The sequence below is a fragment of the Muscardinus avellanarius genome (genome assembly GCF_963383645.1).
Source record: "Muscardinus avellanarius genome assembly, chromosome: 2".
Classification (NCBI taxonomy): domain Eukaryota; kingdom Metazoa; phylum Chordata; class Mammalia; order Rodentia; family Gliridae; genus Muscardinus; species Muscardinus avellanarius.
Window position 1 is genome coordinate 24,037,833 of NC_137787.1, and position 27,062 is coordinate 24,064,894.

Below are 27,062 nucleotides of genomic sequence, written 5' to 3' on the forward strand. Positions count from 1 at the left end.
AAAAACTGAGTAACACATTTGCTGGCCAAGACTGGGCCTAATAAGCCTATTCAGTAGGGAAAAAAAGATGTAAACTGTCTTTAAGAAATGCTCACACTGCCTTCTCTTTCATCTTCTTGCTGTCGGGCACAAGTGCCTGCCAGATGTACTGGTGATCATAGAAGTAAACAGTAGCATCAAATACTCACCCCAGCAACACAGTCTTTAGGAGTCTGCATTTCAGAGAAAATAGTATTTTTCCCAACTGCTGTGGCATTTTCCTAGCAGGGGGAACCATAAAGGAAATCACAAGATTGATAGTCTAAATCCAGAGCATCAATAAAGGGCATAGTCAAAAGTGGTAAATTAAGTTAAATGATGACTAAAGCCAGGTTGGTCTAGTACAGCCTGGTTTGCAGTAAAGTTGAAAACTTGACTTTCAGTAGGATGTTTTATTCAGAGCAAAATACATGTATTGTTGTGACCGGTAATGAAAATAAAACAGCTGTAGAAATTGCTAGGAGAAAATGTAGCAAAGATATGAAAAATAAGAACTTGAGAATGATACCACATTGGAAGGATCAACTTTTTAACCTTGTATTCTGATTTCCTTTAAATTTTGTACTTTTATTGGTGCATTATAGTCTCACATTATCATGTAGTGATGTCATAGTGATAGCGATAATGTAGTGACATCATAGTGAGAGTGATATAGATGCACATAGCACTTGGTGGGCTTTCTTCTGGCTCCCTTTTGGTTTCTTTTATAATTGGAGGTCTTTAGTTAGACCAAGATAACCCCAGCCACTCTAGACTCTATCAGCCTACCATAGCTCCCTCCATTGCATTTTAAGTTACAGAGTGTAAAAAGTAAGAATTCTAGGACAAATTTTACATGGACACTAAGTTGAAATTTACTTTTTAATTTAAAAATGAGGTTTAGCTTGAGTTCTATATACTACTAATACATATAGTAGTAGCGAGTCTTCTGTTCCTTATTAATGTTTCTCATTTACACTTATGAAAGTGCTAGCTTTCTACTTTCTCCAAAATAAGCTTGTTTTATTCTTTAAAAAACAATATTATCCTAAAACACATTATAATGCATGAATGGGGTCTACCATGGTGATAGTACTTGTCTTTAAGAATCAACCCAGTTATTCTTCCACCACTCTCCCTAACATACGACTTGGTTAAAAGCATCTTTATTGGATTCTACATGAATTGAGATTTGCCTTTAGCTGTAAAATTGATTTTCTTGAAATTCTAACATGCTAATAAAAATCTTTTAATTAGCTTTCCTTTGCAATGTCAATATCTATTATATTCATGTGGTTCCCTCTAGTGGTTAATTTCACATGAAAATTTGCTTCTTATACAACTAAGCCTTTATTTTCAAAAACACTAACATACTGATTGCCCTTTTCACTCTGGTGTTTAGTCTTACCGTTCGATAAGTATCTCATTTTAGCTGTGTCTTTAGAGACAACATAAAACATCTTAATTTCTATTGCATATGGGAAATATTAATTGAAATTTTAAGATTTTATTTTATTTTGTGAGCATGCATTGACTAATTATTGTACTTGAGACATTATGGTGGATGCTGTGGAACCTATAGAGATAGTTAAGGACAGTTACAGGATTCTAACCCTGATGTATTTGCTTGATCTTTCAGCTAAAGATATGTATGAAAACGACTGGTTCTACATGACTATACATAGTGGAGAAAAATGTACTTGCAAAGATTTCTCTGATTAGTAGATTATTTCTTGGTTCTAAAATACGAAGCAGAAACAAAAGTCAAGATTTCTTTAGCCTCTATTACAATTTAGCAGGATTTGAGTAGGGCCCCAATGAACATAGGATCTTAGTCAAAAAGGGCCCATTAATTTACACAAAATATAAGAAAAGTGCATTTCTCAATGATGTGATTAAAATTATAGGTCAAAGTTGAGTTTTATTCCTTTGCTTTTCTTTAGCTATTTTTTAACATACACTGGCTGAAGAACTCAACCTCAAAATATGTTATATTCTTCTTAATAAAAAAATATAAATTTAAGTTAGTGGAGAGAATATGCCTTTAGAATCCTCTATGATATTCAGGCGCTATGCCTGAGTATTCTAATACCGTGAGCATGTGCTATATGAGCAATCAATAAGAAAGTTTCTGTTTGGCGTGTGACTGTCTAGGAACAAGTAGAGAATTTCCTCACTTCATCCCTTACCATCTATGCTATATTTACTCAGACAGTACAGACTTAGCCTTCATATTGTCATCTTAGGGAAACAGTTGCTACTCCATTTTTCACTCTATCTAGGCCAGGTCCTGTAACAAAGTGGAAAAAAAGAGTCTTGTTTCTAATTCAGAAAGCATATGGCACCCTGGGAGATTCTAGTAATTGCAACTGTAGTTGAATTAAATGAGTTCTCTTCTGAGTTAGCCAGTACCACTGAATCCTCTTGGGTCTTATTATCACAATGGGTGCATGACTGAATCTCCCAAGCCCCATGCTGTGGAACTCTAGAAAAATAGGCATCTCATAAAGAGTAAAGAAGAGCCAGGCAAGTTGGTGCACACTTGTGATTCCTGTACTTGGGAGGCTGGGACAGGAGGATCATAGGTTCGTGGCCAGCCTCAGCTACTTAGTGAGGCCTTCTGCAACTTAGTTGAGACCCTGTTTCAAAGTAAAGAACAAAAAAATAGAGCTGGGGGTGTAGCTTGACAGTACAATGCCCTTGGGTTCCATCCCCAGTTGTGCAAAAAAGAAAAAAGAAGAGTAAAAAAGAAATAAGGGTCCTATCTGGCTATAGCATTTTGCTAGCACAGGATTAGCACAGTAAGGCAGGATGGGGGTTATATTTGTTTTGGGGACCCTTGTATAATTGGAACCCCTTTGAACTGCTTATTTAAGTATATGACATTCTGAAGTGCTGCTGAAACAAAAACATACATGGGACCAGATAGAGAAAAGGAAGTGGAAAACAGTAGTTTAATTATAGTAAAAGAAAATATATGCTGTATAAGAAATGTAAATTCTTGTCCTCTTTCTCAAAGGCTCCATACACAATGAGAAAACCTTTTCTTTATATGTGGGTGTCACCAATTGTATGACATTGATGGGCTAGGGGGAAAGTTTTCTTTTAAGGGAGGATCCCCTAAGTAAAATTCTTTAGATTACAACATACAAAGTATTGCCTGTGATCCATCTCAAAATCGGCCTTTTTTTTTTTTTTTTTTAGTACTGAGGATGGGACCCAGGGACATTCTAACTACAAGCTACACCCCCTGCCCTACTTTTTATTTATTTATTTATTTTTGAAACAGGGTCTCAATAAGTTGTGGAGCGCCTCACTAAGTAGCTGAGGCTGTTTGTGAACCACGATCCTCCAGTCTCAGCCTTCCGAAACCTGGGATTACGAGAGTGTGCCACCATGCCCGGCTGGCCTTTCTGATTAACTAAACACCTACTAATAGAAGAACCGTCTCTTCTTCCAGGCATCATCATGTACAGCCATCCCTATCCAGGCGTGCAGGACCAAGAGCAAGCCACGTAAGCCCCTTTCTCTGGCATGACTGCTTTCTCCTTGGCAGAGCCAAGCTGCTGTATAAAGTGCTATAATTGGAAATGGAAATCACAGTTGTATGTGAATGAAAGTCAATCTAGAAGGGCTGGTGATATAATTCACTGACTGGGATAAAAGGAAGTTTCTGAAAGGGTGTGGAGTGGGGTTGCCAAGTAGAACCTGTTGACTGCAGATTCACCGAGTCTGCTGCTTTTATGAGTCAAGTGCCTAAGCGCTTCATCATTTCAACTCCCCTGCATAGCATTTAAGTACCCTGCCTGTGCTCAAGATCTATATATCGCTTGCATACACACTGTAACCCTTGGAGACTGAGGTTTCTCTATCAGATATCCCTAGTCGATTCAGATCCGCCAGAACTACATTTATTCCAGGGTCACCGAAGAGTCATGGCAGAGATATTATCTGGCTGCTTTACAGGGAGCCTTATTTGTATCACAGCCAACTTTTGTGTTGTTGATGGTTTTAGACATGAATCTTCCTGAAAGGAGAAGAGTTCCAAAAACTTATGTGTGCTTTCCTCTCCCCATTACTTACTATAGAATCAGCAGTTTAATCGATGTTTTAGTGGCACTGTCCATCCTGATGGGCTATTCTGTCACCACCGCCAGCTTTGTCACCTATGTTGTACGGGAACATCAGACCAAAGCCAAGCAGCTGCAGCACATCTCAGGCATCGGCGTGACCTGCTACTGGGTAACCAACTTCATTTATGACATGGTGAGTGACTTCAGTCACTGCAAGAAAGACAGGGCTCATTTGAATAGAAGACATCTGTGTTCTATTCAAGAGTGACTCTAGTTGTTCAAATTATTAGCACAAGGACAGTAAATTAAGAAAAAAATAACGAGTCAGGATTATATTCAGTGGTTAGAGGAAATAAAGACCTGCCTGCAGTCGCCTCTGGGAGATAGCAGATTCCCAGGGTACCTGGTCCCCACTGCAGAGCTACTAAATCTGTGTCTTGGGAGTGGAGCACAGAGAACACACAGTTTGAACAGGATCTCCCAGGTGATTTTGAGCACATGAAAATCTGAGAACCACTACTATGAGGAAATAGAAGCTTAGCAGCAGAAGAGTCTTAGTCCATTCTGCCAAATTATCAAGCTGATAAAAATTTAATCAACCAACCATGAAAAATTCGAAGTAGCAGCCCCTGCTGAATGACACATTAGAGAAGATTAGCAGAGGAGTGAAGTCAATACTGATAGCTCTCTCATTTGCAAACGATGTTACCCAAGTTCAGATGGTCTTTCTTGACTCCAAACGTGCTGGTGTTGGCCAAAAGCCCAGGATGCGTATGCATTTGCCTGTAATTATGGTGAAATTGTCTGCATCATTGTCAAGATCATTGGCTTGAAGAGTTGGAGGGTAATTAACTTCATATCCATTTTATTAATGCACCCAGTGAGGTCTGAAATGTGTTTGCTGTAGAAACCACATCTAAAAGAACAGTAATGACTGCTCTGGACTTAATCGGAGCTTTAATGTTTAAGAAAGTGTCAACTTCCTAGTTCTGTAAAGGTCTACTTACTACTGAGATTCAGTTTTCTTATATCCAGTGCTCATTCTAATTAAAAAGGCCTCATTCCCGCCCCCCCCCAAAAAAAATTACCAATGCTCTCCTTGTGGGCATCTTGCTTCAAACTCTTCATCATTTGCTATTTCCACTTGCTAACACAACACCGAGTTCTTTGTTCAATATGCCTGTGATTCCAAGAATGTGTGGGACCCTCTGCCCTGCTGTTCTGCAGAGTGCCTCACACAAATAACCAAGCCTCAGAAATCAACCATCTGAGACAGCTGCAGCATTCAAAATGAAATCGATACGCTGAAGACTGACTCTAATACCAAGATACCTGCCTCTCTTATCTTTCTCAGTGAACCTCTGTCACTGAATGATCCCAAATCTTAAAGCCTACAGGCAGGAACACCAGGGACTTCTTGTATATCTATAAAGATGGAAAATGGCTTGACCCCATATTGCAGGAGACAAATTCTAAAGGAAAATCAATATGAAATAAGCTGAATGTTACAAGCCATAGGAACATAAATAAATATTCATTCCTTCAAATTTTTCTAGGTCAACTTGTTGCAGCTTTAAACTAGATGGGTTATTGATTTTTTTAAAAAAATATGTGCCATATATTAAATACTGTTCTACATATCCCTATAGGTCTTCTACTTGGTCCCTGTAGCATTTTCAATTGGTGTCATTGCAATTTTCAAGTTACCTGCCTTCTACAGTGAAAGCAACCTAGGCGCCGTCTCTCTCCTACTTCTCCTCTTTGGGTAAGCTGCTGATTAAGCAATAAAAGAAAAATTAACAAAATTAAATACCCTTAGACACAAATAGGACCTAAATCTCATTAGCTAATTTGCAATTATCATGGGGTTTCATTTGATGTGAGTGATGACTAACAATACATTCCCCTTGCTGGACCACACAGTATAAAGTAAAATACTTCTGAAAATTAATATTGTTATCATTAATGAGCACTTACTGGATGCCAAGTATTAGGCTTACCAATTTACATATGTAATCTAATTTAAGTAAAAATAGAGTCTTTAGAATAACCAGAAAAGTTGGGTGACCACATGTGAATTTATGTACTGATAACCTATGTAAATTTTTATAGCATTAGAAGGTATGTATAAATCACCAATACCTTATCTTTTTATAGATGTCAAAGGGCACACGCATATTGTTATTTTTGTGCAGGCTAATACAGGTAATCCATGTATAGCTTAACAATTCTTTCTACCCTGAATACATAGTAGTAATATCCCTTAGTTAGCAATTATGGCTAATGCAGGGCCTCTTTGTCTCTGGTTTTATTTAATTTCCCCCAAACTTGCTCAAGTCTTTGCTCAGAAAAGGCTACCCAACTTCTAACCAGGTCCTATCTGTTTAGGTAGCCTACAACAATGTTATTATTTTTTCATGAACTCTAAATTATAGGACTTACACAGATTTAACTCTTATTTTTGAGCAACAAAATCTTGCCTGGACATGATAATGCCATCCTCAAGGGAAATTAATTTGTAGTTTCAATGATGTAGGGCTATTCAAAGTCCCTTAAAAGAGAGGCTTCTTGCTACCATTTTTAAAGCATCCTTTGAGCTGGGCATGGTGGCAATACCATGTAATCCCAATATTTGGAGGCTGAGATATGAAGATTGTAGGATTGAGGACAGCCTCAGCAAGTATTGAGACTCCCATCAACCTAGCAAGACCCTGTTTCAAAACAAATAAAATAAAATAGGGTTAGGAGTATAGCTCAGAGGTAGAATGCCCCTGGGTTCAATCCCCAGAATGAATGAATGAATGAATGAATGAATGAATGAATAAACAAACATGCTCTGGTTTTTGTTGTTGTTTTGCCAAAAAGAGGAATGAAAGTGAAATCTATCTATCATGCTTGACAATTCATGTCTAATATTTATCATTACTTTAAGAAATTCATCTAAGCTGGGCATAGTGGTATACACCTATAATCCCAGTAATTTGCAGGCTCACATGGTAGGATCACAAGTTTGCAGCCAGCCTCAGCCATTTAGTGAGGCCCTCAGCAATTTAGTGAGACCCTGTTTCAAAAATAAAATGAGATAGCTGGGAGTGGTGGCGCACGCCTGTTATCCCTGCGCTTGGGAGGCAGAGACAGGAGGATCCTGCAGATTGGAAGCCAGCTGTACTGGCTTAAAAGACCCTGTTTCCAAATTTTAAAAAGGTCTTGGAGTGTAGCCCGGAAATAGAAGGGTTTCCAGGAACCCCAGTACCACCAAAAAATAAAAATAATATAAAATAAAGTAAAAAAATAAAATAAGTTAGGGGCTGGAGTGTAGCTCAGAGGTAGAATGTTCCTGAGTTCAAACCCCAGTACCAAAATAAGTAAACAAATACAAATAAAAGTAAAAACCAACCAAGCAAAGAAATCTATTAAGATTATATTTTATTGCTTTATAAAATAGAATAATTGAGGCATAATTTTGATTCTTAGTATTATTAACATACAGATATGCATCATTTTCCTGGATGTACTTGCTGGCTGGTCTCTTCCACGAAACAGGGATGGCCTTTATCACTTATGTCTGTGTGAACCTGTTTTTCGGCATCAACTCCATTGTTTCCCTGTCAGTGGTATACTTTCTTTCCAAGGAAAAGCCTAATGATCCGGTAAGGTCCTTTATTACTCTGTTAAACTTCAGTGAATGTATCAGAAGCTTTAACATGTTCAAGGTAGAAAATTTTTTCTTTATTCTGCCTTCTTTAAGTAGAAATGACTATCATTCAGTTCTATTAAATACAGGAGAAGAAAAACTCCAGCTTTAAAAAATCTTTTAAAGCTCCATCTAGGTTAATGCCTATTATTGTATTTACTGAGTGTCAAAACTACTGGCATTTGATAGGTCTTGAATGGGGTGATGAGGTGAAATCAGATATATTGTATGGAGCTACATAAATCATGCTACCAATTGGTCGGCTAACCGTTTTGCTCGTTAACAAATTCTTATGGTACGGTGGTGACAAGGAAAATGACTTAGTTATATGACTAGTGGGGCAGGATTCATTTGAACACTCAGAGGGGGAAAACCTCATTCATTTCCTTTCAATCCTGTATTGGAATCTACTTCATTGTAAGCATCACTTCCCATTCAGAGCTGACAATTATGATTAGCAAGATGAGAAGCATGAGCGGCGCCAGGCAATTGAACTGGAAAGAATAGAGAGGAAATGAAGGGAACTGAGCACTAGGCGAGCACCCTCCAGGAGGAAGCAGAGAATTCACGAGGTGGAAGTAGTTGGCCTCAAGTGTGAATAATGTGAAAATGGGCCATTGGCTCCTCTTTGAGATGTGTTGTCTCCCCTTCAATCTCATTTCACCAGTATAGTCCCCCTCCAAGTAGAAATTGCCTTGGGATCTGAAACTTTGCTGTACTGTGCTCAGTCTTCCCTCAGTCACCTGCTGGTACTCTGTATTAGACCCTAGCTAGACCTGTATTCCAAAATTCTAATGCAGGTCTAGAAGAGATTCTACTTCCAGGATTGTGCCTGATCCCTTAGATCACCTCAAGAAAAGCATACGTTTTACTTCATTTCAACGATTAGCCTCCACCATTGGTTATAGTAAATAGTTGTATGCAATTTCATCATCCATGGGAAATAATTGCTAATCTAGATAGGCCTCTCACTATTTGCCTACACCTAGCTTTAAATTTTTTATCAATATTTGGAAGCTTAACACCAAGCTTTATTATTATTTATCTTGCTTTAGACTCTAGAACTTATTTCCGAAACCCTCAAGCGAATTTTCCTGATTTTCCCGCAATTCTGTTTTGGCTACGGGTTGATTGAACTTTCTCAACAACAGTCGGTCCTGGACTTCTTAAAAGCGTATGGAGTGCAATACCCAAGTGAAACCTTTGAAATGGACAAGCTTGGTGCAATGTTTGTGGCTCTGGTCTCTCAGGGCACCATGTTTTTTCTCTTGAGGCTTTTAATCAATGAGTGGCTCATCAAGAAATTCAGGTAAATAGAGTGAATGCAGGTAAATAGAGTGAATGTGCTTGACATCCATCGTGGAGAACAACTCAGACTATCTTTCCACTAGAAGTATGAAAATGTTTTGCTCAAAAACTTTATAAAAACGTGTGGCATAATTTATCATTGGGTTTATTCTATTAAATAGTTTGCTAACTCCACTATGGGTCTATAAGTATTACTGTGGAGTAAGGGACAATATTAAATAAGGGGAGTTGTAAGCCTTAAAGTGAATCATATTCAGTGGTAGAGGGAAAATAAAAACCTAAACAGAACAGCTGAGCTTGGAAGGATAGGAAACACTTTCAGAGGCAGAAACAAGAAGGATTGAATGAGTAGCGTGTCACCAATAAGGCATTTCAGATAAAGCAGGACAGCACCATTAATGAAAAGAAACACATGTGACACTGATACGGCAATTCTGTTTCTAGGATGTTTTCATACAGGACTCTACACATATATGCAGACTTATGTATGTATAAAATTATTCATCACAGCAGCCGTTTCTAGGAGCAAAAGAATGCAAACCATTGTCCTTTATTTAGGGAACTAGTTAAATTATATGTATACATTCATAAATACAGCTCTACATAGCCATCAGAAAAAATGATACAATGTTCTATGTGATTTGGGGAATTATTTCTAATGTCTATTAAGTATAAAGCTCAAGACTCAGAACTATGTAAGAAGTATATTACCATTTGAGGTAAAAAGAAGTATGTATTATTTATGCATACATGTCCTTAGACTATCCCAATTGTGGATGCTTTTACTTACTGAAGAGAACTACATATGAATGATGATAATGAAACCTTTCACTATATATTCTTCAATGCCAATCAACTTAAATACCTTGTACACGTTTCACCTCTTGAAAAAATAAAATTTTCATTACATAACAATGAAAGGAAAGATAAAAGTAGAGGTAAAGAAAATATTAGGGCATGTTTAAGAACAGGGGATACAATTTGATTAAAACATAGAACACATGTAATAAAATAGTAAGGAGATAAAAGCTTACAGTGTGGTTGAGGGGTGAGGTAGTGAATGCTTGATAAAGAGATCTGGTTTTCACTTTATTCCACAAACAGTGGTCCATCAAAGGTCTTGGAACAGGGAGCATCAAGGTCAGATGGCACTTGCAGGTATCATTTTAGAGAGGTAGTGCAGATAGGAATGGAAGATTCAGAGTCACTAGAGCAGTTTGAGGCTCCTGGAGAAATCTCTCTGCACGAGGAGTGAAAGCATAGAATGGGAATAGAAATAGACAAAAAGTGACCCACGACAGGGTGTGATAAGGCGTTTTCAGTATTTGGAGACTGACTGCATGTGTGGATTATGGAATGGGAAGTTTCAAAGAAACATTGCAGTTGAAGTCTATAGAGCTATTATTAAAAGAAACAGTTAAAACAAACAGGGACATTGGGAGAAAGACCTGGATTAATTTGTTGGATTTTTCATCTTTGTTGTTGTTGTTTAGGTATTTGTCAAGCAAGATATTGAGGTGGGTTAGAACTTAGTGAATTTGCAGGGCTGATAAATCTAAAATATTGTCTATATCCTAGTTGAGGCATTAACAGTAAAAAGAATACAAAATAATCATCATGCTATTGATCATTTAAATAGTTGAGTGATCTGCTGTATAGCACTGGGCCTATAGTTTACAATACCATATGGTACATTTAAACTTTGCTCATGTTCAATGTTAAAACAGTTTCAAAATAGAGAGTAAGAGATGTAGAGGGTTATTTTGTTTTGTTTTTTAAGTGATCATTGTTCTGGGACTTGTAGGTGTTTAGTTTTACTAATGACTCCAAACCCCTTATTAGGAACTAACTTTCAGACATACTCACCTCCTTGACACTGGAATTAGAATTCTGAATTATACCAGTGGACCTGTTAACATTTAAGGCATTGCTATTTCCCATAATATCATGGTGAATAGAGTAAAACAGAATCCATACTAATTTGTTAACTTATTTGAATAGCACAATGTGTAAGAAATTTAAGGAAGCATAATAATGGATGGTATATTTTCAGTGAAGTAAAAACACATCAAAACATGTTAGAATCGAGTAGTATCATTTCAAAACCGCTGCTGTAAAATCATTTGGCCCAATTTTTAGACTCTTCTTCAGAAAATTCAGTTCTTCGCCTGCAGTGGAGAGCATTGATGAAGATGAGGATGTGCGGGCTGAGAGACTGAGAGTGGAGAGCGGTGCCGCTGAGTATGACCTGGTCCAGCTCCACCGCCTCACGAAGACCTACCAGCTTATCCACAAAAAGATCGTCGCTGTAAACAACATAAGCATTGGGATACCCGCTGGAGAGGTAGATCCTTTTTTCTGTCCTTTTCATTAGGATAAGTAACAAATAAAAAATATTTTATTATTTAACCTCAGGGTTTTTTTCCTAGAAATAAAAAACTCATTCTCTGAATGTGTCCATGGGAGACATGTCCGTGTGTGTGTGTGTGTGTGTGTGTGTGTGTGTGTGTGTGTGTGTTATTTGTACATGCCCAGTGTTACTTATCCCATCATTCTTGGCAGGGGGGATTCACTGACTCACCACACAGCAGGTCCTGATCCTTTTCCCCAGTGACTGTCCTTTCTGAGGTGGACTTTCAGGCAGAAAGCCTATTCGGGTGCTTGCTTTAGCCTTCTACTTCCAGGACTCTTCAGATGACTCTGTAAAGAAATCAGAAATGAGATCATAGAACTGCAGCCATTTATATTCCTGCCATTTCCACAGTTAAAATATTAAAGCAACTTTGAAGAAAGAAAAAGAATATGGCTAGCTCCCTTAGTTTCCTGAGCAGAGCCGCAAACTTCACGCATCAAATTTATTTGACAGCATAAAGAAATTACTGCTCTGGCAGCTTATTCAGTAAAGTTGTGATTTTGTGTGAATAATGTGAAATGTATAAGTGTAATTACTTCATGTGGGCTTTTTTTCTATCACATCACATAAAGGGGTGCTATGATGTAATTTATAAAGTAGGTCCTCTATGTATATATAAATGTTCGGATAGTTAAAGTGGAAAAAATACACAATGAGCTACTTATTTGATAAGTGAAAATTTTACCAAATGTCAATGGAGCTCTACAATAGCAAAGAATAATTCCAGTGATATTTTTCTTGGAAATATATGTCACCCAGGGAGAAGGAAAGAGATACAATGGCAATATGTGTCTAAGATTTTCATCTTTGCCTTCTCAAACTAGTGCTTTGGCCTTCTCGGGGTGAATGGAGCAGGGAAGACCACTATATTCAAGATGCTGACTGGAGACATCATCCCTTCAAGTGGAAATATTTTGATCAGAAATAAGACTGGGTATGAAAAACCAATGCTTCCATTTACCAAGTGCACCATGATTAAAATAACCTAAATGAACATCAATTTTCTAATTTTCTTGTCATATTATTAAATCTTTGGGGGGGAACCCTATTGAAATGAATGGAGTTCTTAAAACCTTGACATGTGACTTTGATTGTGGGATTATTTTATCCCTTTTTACCAAAACACTAACTACTGAAGCCAAAAATAGAGATTCTCAATCTGGAAATCAAGAGAGACATTATCTTTTGAAACTCACTCATGGTTTTTTATCTTTTCAACTCAGATCTCTGGGTCACGTTGACTCTAACAGCTCATTGGTTGGCTACTGCCCCCAGGAAGATGCCCTAGATGACCTGGTATCTGTAGAAGAACATTTGTATTTCTACGCCAGGGTACATGGAATTCCAGAAAAAGAAATTAAAGAAGTAAGTACACATGAAAAGTACATTTATTTTAAGATCATGATTGTTTCTGCTTCTCCATCCATCTAACTCCTCACAAAACCAAGTGACATCTAGAAAAACCATGATGTTTTCCTCCTACTGAATATAATGAATCTACCTTAGCTCAGTTGTGTGTCCTCTGTACACACACCTATGAACTCAGCTTGATGAACACCTTGGCCTGCGTTTGTCCAGTTACTCCTTTAAGAACTGTCAAAAAGGAGATCACACTTGTGTTAGGCTGTAGTTGAGCACTGGTTGATGAGGCCTGCACATTGTTTGGTGTTCAAATAAGAACCAATGCATAGAGTTAACTTCAAAATGCCCAAGTAAAATAAAGTCGCTTCCATTTTCATTTTTTCAATAGACTTTTATTGGTGCATGTCGTCTCACATCATAATGTAATTCAGAGTGATAGGGACATACATGCACACAGCACTTGGTCCACTGTTATTTTATTTTATATTTTTAGATGTTAAGGATTGAACTTGGGACCTTACACCTACTAAGCACTCACCCCACCACTGAGCTCCATCCCCAGTCCTCCATTTTGACCCTGAATCTGTGACTGCATCTCACTGCAACAACTTGCCTTTGTAATGGGGCGGCTAACCTTTAGGACAGTTTCCTCTGTTTTTGCAACCCTGGAGACCTGCTGTATCAGTCCCACCAGGATTTCATTATTTGCCTGGGCTATTTAACTACAGAAATAACCAGAAGAACCCATGATTCCTAATGCATTAAAGTTTTGATAGTGGGTCAGTTTAAAATAGACTTAAAGCCTTTGTGACAAGTCATCCCTCAGTAAGAAGAAAGATGAAGCAGTGATGACAATCACCGAGGAACCTTTCTTTGAATTCTGCTTCAGTTCTTTTAAGCTTTTAAGCTTTACAGGAGAATCCTGTGGCAATTCAGCACAAAGTGCAATCTGCAATGGTAAACACACGCATTCGGGGGAAAAGTCCTATTTGAAAATGAGCCTCTGAAGCATTGCTTTTATTTCTTTAAATGAAGTATTAATTTTAAGTGGTCCTTTGAAAATAAAAATAAAATCTATGTTGAACTTAAATGTTTTAATTTTCTCTGGGCCTATATTCTCCATGATATAATTTCCTTTTTGCAAGCAGATTTTCTTCTATTTGGAGCATTAAGGGTTTTGGCAGGGAAAGGTCAACCTAATTCTTCTTTTATTATCCACAGACTGTTCATAAACTCCTTAGGAGACTGCACTTGATGCCCTACAAGGACAGAGCTACCTCTATGTGCAGTTATGGCACAAAAAGAAAATTATCCACTGCAATAGCCTTGATAGGGAAACCGTCCATTCTGCTGTTGGTAAGAGAATCAATCGTTAGAAAAGAGGCTACTAAATAATTAGAACAGCATATCCAACCGTGTATTAACATTTCGCCATGATTATCATAGTCACTATTTACTAAGGTCTCACTATGTTCCAGCTAAGGCGCAAAACAGGGATACGATCACATTAAGGGGATTTATATCAATAATTTGTTACCACAACAATATGTCCTCAAAAAATGTTTTTGTCTTCTGAAGCAATGGCTCAGTAGGTGTCAGAGAGGACATTCAGCAAGAGAAAGGGAAATAGCTGAAACAAATTCAAGGTATTCAAATAACAAAGTAGAGATATGGAACAGACCAGAACTGAATTCTTGTTTATTCATGGCACCAGATGTCTTTTTCAGTTAGGGATTCATCAGGCAAACTATTATTTACCATTTTCTACTAAGGAAGACAGGCACACTTAAGGACAGTGTGTTGTACTAAAATTATACTTCCCCAGAATTCAAAAATGACCTACCTAGCTTGGAATGGGGTGGTTAATATACCATGCAATTTGACTTGAATTTAGAAAGGGGTGTCAAGAAATCACATTCACATTTTGGTTAAGAGTTGGGAAATGAAATTGGAAGTATAAATATTAGTTACACAGACAAGTGATATGGCCTTTTGCCCCCCACGGCCCAACATTGCAAAAGGGGGTTTATTTTGGAGAAACTTGCCCTTATTTTGGAAGATCCCCTTCATTCAATGACCTTCAAACACTAAAAGAGCCTTAACAGTATGCAATAAAAGTCTAGTTATAAATTACCACGTTATTCCAGGGATTAAGTCGTACAATGGATCAGATCATTTAAACTGCCCAGATAGAATGATGCATAGTCCATCTTTCTGTAATACCGCAGCTTACCATGCATTCTTTCCCTGCCAATCGATGCTTATAATGGGATCCTATTGTGTAAGTGGTCCTTAAATTGAACAAAACAATCCTTAGGCACCCTTCTGAGATAATGCACACAAAGCGTTTTAAAATGTTAAAAGTGGTACAGGAATGTTATATACTAATGAGCCAAACTGAAATGCAGGCTATGAGAGAAAGATACTCTGTTTTCTTCTGAATGTATCTACTATATATGCTGTTTTCTTTAAAAATAGAAATAATGGCATGTCATTTGTTTTACCCAAATTAATATTCATTCCTTTCTTTAAAATTTTTTCTCATTCTGTGCAGTTTATTTTCATCTGTGTTAAGCACAATCTTTAATATATATTACAAGTTTAATAATATTAGCATGTCTTTCTTAAAATTTAATATGTTATTATAAAAAAAAGGGCCAGGTTTGGTGGCACAGTACTAGGGAGGCTGAAACAGGTAGACTTCAGGTTCAAGGATAGCCTCAGCAAACATTGTGACTCTCATCAACCTGGCAATACATGGTTTCAAAATAAAAATAAAAATATAGAGCTGGGGGTTTAGCTCGGAGTTATAATGCCCGAGTTCAATCTCTAGTACCATAAATAAATACATAAATAAATAAAGCCCCTGATTAATCTATGAACATACTGTCCATTGCAGATATATTTAAAGTTTATACCTAGTATGCCATTTTCAATATGATCTACATTTAAAAAAAAAAAAAAACAGTCCCTGCTTCTAGAAAAAAAAGTTTATACCTAATATTGTTTTTCAATTATCCATCCAGGTGCTTGTTTAGATTATCTGTTGTTACACTTGTTTGGTTTGTTTGTTTGGTACTGGGGATTGAACCCAGAGGCATTCTACCTCTGAGTTGTACCCCATCCCTTTTTACTTTTTATTTTGAAATAGAGTCTCACTGGTTGCTGAGAGTCTCACTAAGTTATGGAGGCTGGTCTTGAACCCACAGTCCTCCAGGCTCAGGCTCCCACATACTGGGATTACAGGTGTACACCACGATACCTAGCTACAGTTACACTTTTAAATTTGTTATTTGAATGATTTTTCTCAAAGTTTATCTTTTTACTGAGAAACTTCTGCAAAGCTTATTTTTATTTTCCCAGGGAGTGTTAAATTTCAATTAACAGAGTAAAACTAAAAATAGACCTCAAACATATTAACTGAAATATCAAATTGTGTTTTTTCTGCTTCACATAGCGTGTTATCACTCTCAGCCATAATTCTGCTTTCTCGAGCAAGGTAGCAATCTTGTTGATGGAGCTCCCAATATATATGTGACAATGTAGTATTAAGTGTAAAAACTCTGCCTTGTCAGTAATTGAAGTACAATTTTTTTCCAAAGAAACAGAAGAGATAGATGTAAAGTAACAGGGTGTCGACTTCACTGAGACACTTTTGAAAAACAGATTGACAATTTTAAATACTTAATTTTGAGCTCTTTGACAGCAGCAGAAAGAGACCCATTAAGTATAAAACAAGTTAGTCACAGGGTCTGGAAAAGTGATTTCTGTTTTAGGGAATTGAGACACAGTGATTCATGTAAAGAACTTCATCAAAAATTAATTAATTTGATAAATTTTTTCTGTAACTCTCTATTAAGGATGAGCCAAGCTCTGGGATGGATCCGAAGTCAAAACGACACCTCTGGAAGATCATTTCAGAAGAAGTTCAGAACAAATGTTCCGTCATCCTCACCTCACACAGGTGAGCTGAGGGCAGGACCTGGAAAGTCAAATTATCACAATGTGCCAATAAAAGTGTTTTTTTTTTTAAACTCTCAAATGGCACCATCTTAGAACGATACTGAGAAAAGTAACACTAGGCAGTAAATACAGACTAACAGTGCCTACAATTATATGGAAATATTTTACATTTGTAGAAGTAGGGGCAAGTCAAGTAGGTTTTATATTTAGAATACTGTGGTAGGGCAGAGTGTAAGGTCTAAACAGCATTTTGTTTTTGTTTTTCCTTGTGTGCTGTACGAGGGATTAAACCCAGGGGCATTCTACCTCTGAGCTCTACTCCCCAGCCCTATTTTTTCTTCTTTATTTTGAAACAGGGTCTCACTAAGTCGCAGAGGGCCTCACAAGTTGCTGAGCCTGGCTGCAAACTTGCAATCCTCCTATCTCGGCCTTCCAAGTACTGGATTACAAACGTGTTTTCACAATTACAGTCCTCTTAGCTATGGTTTCCCATTGCCTGTTAAATAAAAGTTAGACTCTTTAGGCTTCATAGGTAAGATTTCTATTATCTAGTCTTCTTTAAATTTGCAATCTCTTTGTCCAGGGATCCTCTCTGCTGTCTGTCAGTCTGAGTAACTGGTGGTTCCAGAGCGCATGCTGCCCCTTCTTAGCTCCATGTTCTCCCTTCAGCTGTGCTTTCTGCTTGAAACTGTCTCGTCAGAGAATTTCTTCAAGTTCCAATCTTACCAGTCTTTCCACAACCAGGTCACATAGCTCTCCTTTGCAAAGTGGTCTCTCTCGATCCTCTAAGTCTAAGAGATACTACGGCACTTTACCTGTGCCTTCCTCACAAGTTTCACTCTGTATTATAATTTGGATTATGTTCATGTTGCACGGCACTGATCATATAGTGGGAAAGGTGTTAGATTTGTTTATTATCAAGAGACTTATTTCTATTTTATCTTTGTCTCTGGAGCCAAGCGTTTAGTTTCCATGAATATTTGTATGAAGTGGACAGGGGTAGGATACCCAAGATTGCCTCCAGTTTTCATAGTCCTTGAAAGGAGAGCACATGTAATCAAGTGCAGGCTAACTAGGTATAAATGCCTAATCATAAAAGCCAACCAGAGTATGAGACATAAAGAAAAAACTCAGGGTTATTTTGGAAACCGTTCTTAGGAAATGTAGGTCTTGAGTCAGAGCTTAAAAGAGCTGAAAAGAAATGTTGGGTTTGGTAGAAGGGGGCACTCCAGGTAAGAGAGATGGTCTCAAGTCTCAGAAGAAACATTAATGAACCGTACCCAAAGACATTTAACTTGTATCTTAAGTCATTTGTTCTTGCTGTTGTTTTCTAGAGAGAGATTTCTAAGGCACCGTAATGAAATAATTAAACTTACCCTATGAACTTCAGCCCAATTTTTCTATGCTCTGAATGTCAGTAAGATTCTGCTTGGTCTTTTAGCATGGAAGAATGTGAAGCCCTGTGTACCAGGCTGGCCATTATGGTGAATGGAAGGTTCCAGTGCATCGGATCTTTACAGCACATAAAGAGCAGGTAAGGAACAAATATGTCCTCTTAACACATGGGGTAGCTAGGTTCATCAGTCTGCTGGCCCTAGAGGTCATTTCAAGAATCGTTTCATTGGGAGTATTTCTAATTAAAAATCCCAAATCTTAGAAAGTCTAAATCTTTATAATAGTAATAATAATAATAAATAATCCAGAACCAGAATACTCTCAGGAAGTAATTTTAGGAGTTTACTCAACAACAAATTATACCTTGACAAGTACATGAAGTCATAGATGTTTATCTAGCATGTGCATTTGCCATTTGCACAGGCTTTCAGTAAGCTATTTAACATTTTTACCACACTGAAAACCTTTTAATCAAGAACACTTTGGGGAAATGTGCATAAATATCATATTACCATCAAATTAAAATTAAATGAATAGTTTATATTCTCCAGGGTATATATGCATTTATACCTATCCATAGTGATCTCCAATCTTGAGAATAATACTTTAAATCTTTATGTGCAACAACTTGACTTTCCCATAAAATATATTAACCAAGATAAGGAGAAAAGAATAATAGGTCTTATTACTCTCAGGGAGTTTGTTGTGACTTGTTTATAAATTGAATTCTTGGTGCAGTTAATGCTAGCATATTGATTTAATATCTATTTTTAAAAACCCTAATGATTTTGATCTTCACTGTTGACACCAAATCTTCAATGACCTGTCTCGCAAGAACTTGCTGACTCTAAATTAGAAAGTATTTAACCCAAGAAGTTGACATCCTCCACCAATCAATTCACAGATGTCAAAGAAAGCCAAGATTTTATGTTTTCTTTCCAATGTTGCTTTTGCTTGAAGAATCTGACTGAGGATCGAGGTGTAAATAAATAAAAGAATTATGGCAGGAAACTTATTTCTAGTTTGCCACATGCCCTGAACTTTTATGACAAAATGACAGTCTTTATATAAGAAAAAGGACCGTAATGGCCAGCTTGGGTCCTATTTCATTATCTAGAATTCCAAGGGAGCTATTTTGGCCAAATGTAGCTCATACTGTGGTTTGTGCTTTTTTTTCCTCTAGGTTTGGACGTGGATTTACTGTCAAGGTTCACTTGAAGAACAGCACAGTGAGTAAGGAGACCCTCACCAGGTTCATGCAACTTCACTTCCCCAAAACGTACTTAAAAGTAAGTGACAGCCTTCTCAAACGCACTAGCTTGCATAGTCGCCGTCCAATAGCATAGTGAGTGTCTGCCATTTCAAACCTGATCACAGCTTTGTTAAGAATCTTAGTATGTGACTTCAAGAGGGATAAGATACCATAAGGCACATGTAATATGAATAAATAGAATTTTCAAGTTTTTGTAGCTAAAGCCAATAGCATTCTTTCACATATATTTATTTCTACCTCATAAAGGCTTTGTGATCATACTCTATTCATTTTCAAGTTAAATACACCAGTTTACTAGTTATATATGTTAGGGAATTGAGGGATGGCAGGTAATAGATAACCAAGGGCACTTTTAGAAACAAAACAATTAGCAAGTTCCAGAATATTACAGCTGGACGCTATCATTTTTCTTTCTCTCCTTTAAAATAAAAAATATTTGAGTAGTCTTCAAGTCCCAGACTACTCGAAATAGAGTATTGATTTCAGTTTATGTATATAGTATATAGCAAAAGATGAACATACAGGAATATATGCATATGTGTCTCACATAGCACATACTTAACATAAATATACTTGACAGAAAAAACAATGATTAATATGGCCTCTTTGATGGACAAGCAATTTTCAGAAGTTGGTGAAATGGTAAATAACTGTTTTTAAAAAGAAATGAGCTGGACATAGTGACACACACTTGTAATTTCAGCATTTGGGAGGATGAGACAGGAGGATGATGGTTTGTGGACAGCCTCAGCTACTTAGTGAGACCCTTTGAAACTCAATGAGACCCTGTTTCAACATAAAGAATAAAAAATAGGGCTAGGGGTGTTGCTTGGAGGTAAAATGTCCTTGGTTCCAGCCCCATTACTGCAAAAAATGAAAGAAAGAAAGAAAGAAAGAAAGAAAGAAAGAGAGAGAGAGAGAGAGAGAAGGAAGGAAGGAAGGAAGGAAGGAAGGAAGGAAGGAAGGAAGGAAGGAAAGAAAGAAAGAAAGAAAGAAAGAAAGAAGGAAAGAAAGAAAGAAAATCTTTGTATCCATATCTGGCATAATGGGAAAAAATTGCAAAACCATGAGCTGGAATGATAGCCAAGAAGACAGTCAGTGTCTCTGAAGATTACTTTTCTTATTTCTAAATATGAACAAGTAACTACTTTACAAAGTTGGTGCTATGACTAAATGACAAAGTGTCCATAAAGACACCTAATGAACTATAAGGCATGATATCGATTTAAAGTAACTTTAGAGAACAAAACAATGCCTTTTTTAAGAGAATTCTTCTGTTTTTATACTTTTATGGGTGCACCATAATTATATATCATAGTGCAATTCAAAGTCATACAAACAGACATCCACACAGTGCACACAGGTCTTGGTGTTTCCCTTAAGCCTCACCTCTCTACCCACCCCTTCCCAGACATAATAGTAAGATTGGTAGCGATACCTTCATACACAGACATTATCTGTTTCTTTCACCAGTTTTTCCTTTGCCCCTACTTCCCTCCCCTTATTCTCTTCCGCTGTGCTGTTGGTCTCTTGCCTCAATTGGGTAAAGTCCCTTTGGCTTCCTATTGCCTTTTTAGCTTCCTATGGTTACGTGTGTGGGAGTGCTCCAGGTGCCCTGTTGGGCTCCAGAAGCTGCTCCCGAAACTATTTTGGTGAGAGATGTAGCCGTAGGTTCTTGTTCTAAGCTACGTATAGAAAACACTGTAAGCTTAAGCAGTTTTTATTATTACAAAGAGAAAGATAGGATAGATTTAATAAAGCCCTATACCAGAGATAGTATAGAGGATGACTTGAAAAGAAGTCACCGAAGTCTTTCAGATATCCAGTAGCTTTATAACCAGTCTTCTGACTTTTTCTAGGGCAGGTCTTTTGATGTGGGGATTCCTTCCTGTAGACCTGTCCTGTCTCTGGCACAGACCCCACACCTTTCTTTACACCCCAAATTGTGTTAGTTGATTATCCGAAGTCTGGGATTTCTTGGAGGCTCAAGGCATTCCCCCACACCCTTGAGGAAGTTTGCTTTTCTTAGAAATGTTAAAGACCCTAGGCCTCCTCTATTCTCTTGCTAATCACCCTGGACACCTGGGTCCTCTGCAGCCTTTTCTCTTAAGCCACTAGCTTTTTAATACCAGCGTTATTTTCAAATATACTTTTAACCATTTCCCAGTACTAGTACGTTCATACATTTTAAAGCCAGTTCCCAATACTGGTATACATATGTGAGCGAAAACATTCAATTCTTGACTTTCTGAGACCAGCTGATCACCTAGTATAATATTCTCTAGTTCCATCCATTTTCCTGCAAATGATGTAATTTTATTGTTTTTATGGGAATTTATGTTCTTTATGGTATGAATACTCCATCATCTATATTTATATCCATATCTATCTCTATATATCTCACAGTTTTATGACCCACTCATGTGTTGACAACACCTAAATTGGTGCCATTATTTGGGTATTGTGAATTGTGCTGCTATAAACATAGATATGCATGTTTCACTATAATATCCTGGCGTTAATTCTTTTGGAAAGAATTATCTTGGAAATGTATGGTATAGCAGATTCATATGGCGGTTTCATTTCTAGTGTGAATTTTTCTGTCTTTACAAAAATACCTTTGCCTCGGCCTCCCCAGGCTTGGGCTAACTTCTCTAGGAAATAATAGCTTCCATGATTCTTATCAAAGCCCATTTTCTGTCCTCTCAATTTAAATCAAATTTTAAAGTTAAAGGACACCTTTCTTATACAAATTATGTTGATCATATGCCTTTTCTTTTAGTGAATCACTTGGCTAGAGCCTTTATTTTCTGAGTGATGAAATTACATTTTCCCTGGTTCCTTGGTTCCTTGTGGGACCTGAACTATATAGAAGGCAAATGAAGTGATGATAAAAGTTTGATCTCTCTCTTAGCAGACCATTCTTTACAAGTCTGCAGTGGTCTCTAGAAGGGAAATAGCCAGAACAATTTCAAGGTAAAAATAAGGAAGATAGCCAGACTGCCTGATAGGTAGCAAATACCAGTGGATGCAGAGAGGTGGGGCACCCAGCAAAGAGCTGAGGAGAAGGAAGTCTTAGGACCAACCTGAAATATACTTTTGATTAGACCCATAGAAACTGCAGGAGTAGATTCTGGAAGAAGAAAGTTCTGACACAAACAAGTGTTTAGAAAAGATGACCATAGCTGCTCTGTGACAGAATAAATCAGTGTATGTGATTTCTAGGTTTCTGAAGAGGCTGTTACAGTAACTCAGATGTGAAATGGTGATCATCAAATTAATAATGTTCATGGTGTAGATCAAAGGGGAGATGTTAAATTTGAGAAATATATATATTTTTTAAAAAGATTTTGTAACCGATTAAATATTCAGAAAAGTAAAGTGTTAATAATACTCTAAGACAGTAAGAATAGAGTACTAATTGGATGGTGGCACTGTTGACTAAAATTTAAAAATTATAAAGGATTCTGAAGTGAATTCAAGAAGTATGCAACATGATATGAATGAGATTTCTCCTAGACAGTGCTTTGAAATATAAATTGAACAGCTAATACCCAGCCTTTTAGAACAACTCTAACATAAAAATGAAACTTCTAAAACTGATCCCTGAGAAAGCTTATATGATCCGAGCATACACTGACGTGTGAAATACCACACCACAAGATTTGTTTTTCAGGCAAAATTTTGACTTTATAAGTACAAATATGAATGTGGAATGCTTTGGCATATTCATTAACTTTTTTTTACTTATTTTTTCTTTGACATTCATAAAATTTTTCAACTTATCTTTACAAGCTATTTCAAATGTACCCACTGTTTATACTTTTGCATCATTCTCACTGGGATGAATTTTATTATTTTCTGCTAACTTTCAGTAAAGTTATATCTAATCAAGTCAACATTACCTAATATTTTGAAATAATCTTTTTCCTATGGTTCCCACAGGACCAGCACCTTAGCATGCTAGAGTACCATGTTCCCGTCTCAGCAGGAGGAGTGGCAAACATTTTTGACCTGCTAGAAACCAACAAGACTGCTTTAAACATCACAAATTTCCTAGTGAGTCAGACCACTCTGGAAGAGGTAAGGTGTATACTATGATCCATTTACACAGTGACGCATATTAATTTTTATGCATCCTAGTTAGTTTTTTAATGACAGTCAATTTATTTTTAATTGAAACATCATCTAATCTTAAACCTGAAAAAAATTAGCAGTCTAGTTTATTTCTCACTGAGTGTTGTTGATATTTTAGAAAAATATTTGAAGGGCATTAACTGTTTAATGGGTAAATGAAGATTTTTCCAGTCTATACGATATCTATATTCATAAAATTATGTGTTGATTTAAAGCAAGAAAATACTATTTTTGTTTACAAAATAAATAGCTATAAATGCTTTCCTTACTCTCTTCTTGGTAGGTATCATAAAGCATATTTTATTAACTGGCTTCATGGATTACAGTGGCATGGGGGTATCTAGAGAGAATTTACAGACTTTTATGTCTACTAAATTCACACAGTTAAAGCAGTATAAATACAGAATTCTTTTCTTCCACGCACATCTGTCTTAATTACATTTACATTCAATAGCTGGGGGCTCCCCGGGCCATCCTTCATCGCCTCTGCCCTGTCTTACCTTAGTATGCCTCGAGTGACATGACATACAGAATGTGCAGTTAAGTCTGTCATTGGAATGGATCTGAAAATAAGTCCTCCCAGGCCTCTCGGTCAACATATCATGCTACATTCTATTTTATTTTATTTTATTTTATTTTATTTTATTTTATTTTATTTTATTTTATTTTTGCAGTACTGGGAATTAGACCCAGAGACTTTCTACCTCCAAGCTACCCACCGCCCCAGCCCTATTTTTTTATTCTTTAGTTTGAAACAGTCTCGCTAAGTTGTAGAAGGCCTCACTAAGTAGCCGAGGCTGGCTGTGAACCTATGATTCTCCTATCTCAGCCTCCCAAGTACTGGGGTTACAAGTGTGTGCCATGCCACCATACCTGGCTATGCTGCATTTTATAAACAATTATTTCATGAGGCTTTGGGCATCTTATTAGGGACTTAAAATAACTTATATTTTCCAACACAGGTTTAGTCTTTGCCTTGTGACCAATTGCCAGCACCATAACTGAAAAAATTTAGGCTCTTGATAAATAGCTTTTGAATGAATCTATAACTATACATTTAATGATTTTAAATAAAGTAAAGAAGTCTGCTTGTTAAATAATTTGCCAACTGAATATATTGTGGACTTTCTATACAAATTCTATTTGAATGCATTCTCTTGAAACTGGTTTCTCCCAGCATTTCTATATTGACATCTGGTTGTTTCTTTTTAATGACAGTCAATTTACTTTTCAATAGGCATAACATCTAATATTAGACTTGAAAAACTTAGGGCTTTGGGCTGGGCTTCTTGTTTATGCTTGATAGAGAGATATTGATGTATGTAATATAGATACAGATAGGTGGCTGTACATACTCAATTAGAGTTTTAGTGTGTGTGTGTGTGTGTGTGTGTGTGTGTGTGTGTGTGTGTTTTACTAGAAATTGAACCCAGAGGCATTGTACGTCTGAACTACATCCCCAGACCTATTTTATTTTTTATTTGGAAGCAAGATTTTACAAGGTAGCTGAGAACCTCACTAAATTGATGTGGCTTTCCTGGAACCTGCAATCCTCCAGTCTCAGCCTCCCAGGTACTAGGATCACAAGTGTGTTCCACCACGCCTGGCTTAACTATAGCTTTAGACTTAAATTATGGTTATAAATATAATCACATTTATAAATAGAATTATAAATATGGGTGCTATTTTCAAACCCCAGTTAAAGTTGACTGTATGAAAAGACTCCTCATAAGAGTGTGTATACATGTGGACATGCCTCTTAAAATCCAGCTTTCTTATTTGCTCTTCCGTTGTGTGTGTGCATGTGTCTGTGTGTGTGAACGGGTGCATTTGTATGTATTAATTTAATTTCTTCCTTTGGTTTACTGGCACTAATGGCTTTATTTTCCTAAAATAAATAGGTTTTCATCAACTTTGCCAAAGACCAAAAATCTTACGAAAATGTCGATACCAGTAGCCAAGGTTCCAGCATAAGTGTAGACTCACAGGATGACCGGATGGAGTCTTAACACCTGCAGCAAGTCCAATTTCAGCAGACGTCCAATGGATGCATTTTGAGAAAGATCCCACTTCTTCAAAATCTCTTCATCTCAAAGTATTTTGCTATGCAGCAAGTTACAACCATTTGAGACTTACACGTTATTATAGATGGGAAGTTGTCTTTCTGAGGTCAATGAATATCACTGTTACTGAAATGAATTCCTGTACACTCAACACTGTGAGCCTGCTAATGTATGTGCTGATAATTCCTATGCAGAAGTGAGACTACCTCACGACAAATGTCTTAATTTATTACTTTCAATAAAAAATGCACCCTAAAAGGCATGTATATTAGTGGTTGAAAAGTAAGGTCAATTGGAATAGGTCGGTTTGGGTGATCAAACAAAATAATTTATTTCTAGAAAAGAACAGAGAGCACATCAGCATGAATACTTACATCTACTGTGATGTGCCAAGTGCTAAGGACCAGACTCGCGTTGACAGTAAGTGGTGGGCACAATGTCTACAGAGTGTGTGGATGTCATTTTAGGGCCTGTGACTGCACGGGGGTACATTGAACCCCCAAATGTGCCTTTCTACGAGAATGCATGGAGAGAGCAGTTTACCCTGGTGGTAAACAGAACTTCAAGCCCTTCTTGCCAAGCTTTAGGTACGGCACACGGCAGAGTGAGAAGCTACTTGCTCTTCAGGTGGGTGGGAAATGGGGACGTCGGCTGGGCAGAGACCAATCCTGAAAAGAGAGTCGTTCACGTGCTGCTGGCAGGCAACATCTTTTATGAGCTCTTACAGAAACCCTCAGCTTTCAGGTTCCTCTTCAGGAAATGTTCCTCTGGAGAAAAAATAAATATGGACATAATTTTCAGCTAATTGCCCAGCTGCCCCAGGACTGTGTGTATGGCTATAGGATTGACTTCCTAACAATGTCAAATTATATGACCCTTAACAATGTCAAATTGATGTGCCTTTTGTGTGTGCATGTGTGTGTGCATGGATGCGTACAAGTCTGCCAGCTTTGGCACAATTGTTTCTGTTGTAAACGCCAATAAACTCCAAGTTTAGAAAAAAAAAAAGTATTTTTGGTGTCGTTTCATTTGGTAGAGAAGAGTCAGGGACCTAAAAGTAAGAGTCATGTGCCCCCCCACCCCCAAGGTCCCATAAGACCTGGTCCTGCTTACCTCACTGGCCTCATCCACACCACCTCCACTTGCTTTTTAGGATGAGCTATTCTGTCTTCTTTGAGTTTTTCCAGTGCTCCAAATCCCTCCCAGATCTGGACCACTGCACACACTTTTCCCTGCAGAGAATGCTCATCCCCCACTCCTTGTGTCAGGCTAACAGTTTTCAGAAAGGTTACACTTTCAAAGCTTTCCCGCCTGCTTTCTTGGCTCCAATCTGACTCCCTCAGCTCTAATACTGCATGCTGTT

The 27,062-nt window shown here is 37.4% G+C and overlaps 1 protein-coding gene across 2 annotated transcripts in view; it reads left to right on the plus strand.

Moving 5' to 3' along the window:
• ABCA12 (ATP binding cassette subfamily A member 12) overlaps positions 1-25,645 on the plus strand; it is a gene marked incomplete at both ends in the record, with an annotated part of 165,896 nt that extends 140,251 nt beyond the window's left edge. For both annotated transcript variants that reach the window (XM_080689206.1, XM_080689207.1), the window contains 14 exons: positions 3,479-3,533; positions 4,107-4,284; positions 5,741-5,856; positions 7,582-7,741; positions 8,841-9,094; positions 11,233-11,437; positions 12,331-12,440; positions 12,730-12,871; positions 14,090-14,224; positions 16,729-16,832; positions 18,273-18,365; positions 19,410-19,515; positions 23,445-23,582; positions 25,538-25,645. In XM_080689206.1, coding sequence (XP_080545332.1) covers positions 3,479-3,533; positions 4,107-4,284; positions 5,741-5,856; positions 7,582-7,741; positions 8,841-9,094; positions 11,233-11,437; positions 12,331-12,440; positions 12,730-12,871; positions 14,090-14,224; positions 16,729-16,832; positions 18,273-18,365; positions 19,410-19,515; positions 23,445-23,582; positions 25,538-25,645 — 1,904 coding nt within the window. The remainder of the gene's footprint in view (positions 1-3,478; positions 3,534-4,106; positions 4,285-5,740; positions 5,857-7,581; positions 7,742-8,840; positions 9,095-11,232; positions 11,438-12,330; positions 12,441-12,729; positions 12,872-14,089; positions 14,225-16,728; positions 16,833-18,272; positions 18,366-19,409; positions 19,516-23,444; positions 23,583-25,537) is intronic.
• Between the last annotated feature and the right edge of the window lie 1,417 nt (positions 25,646-27,062).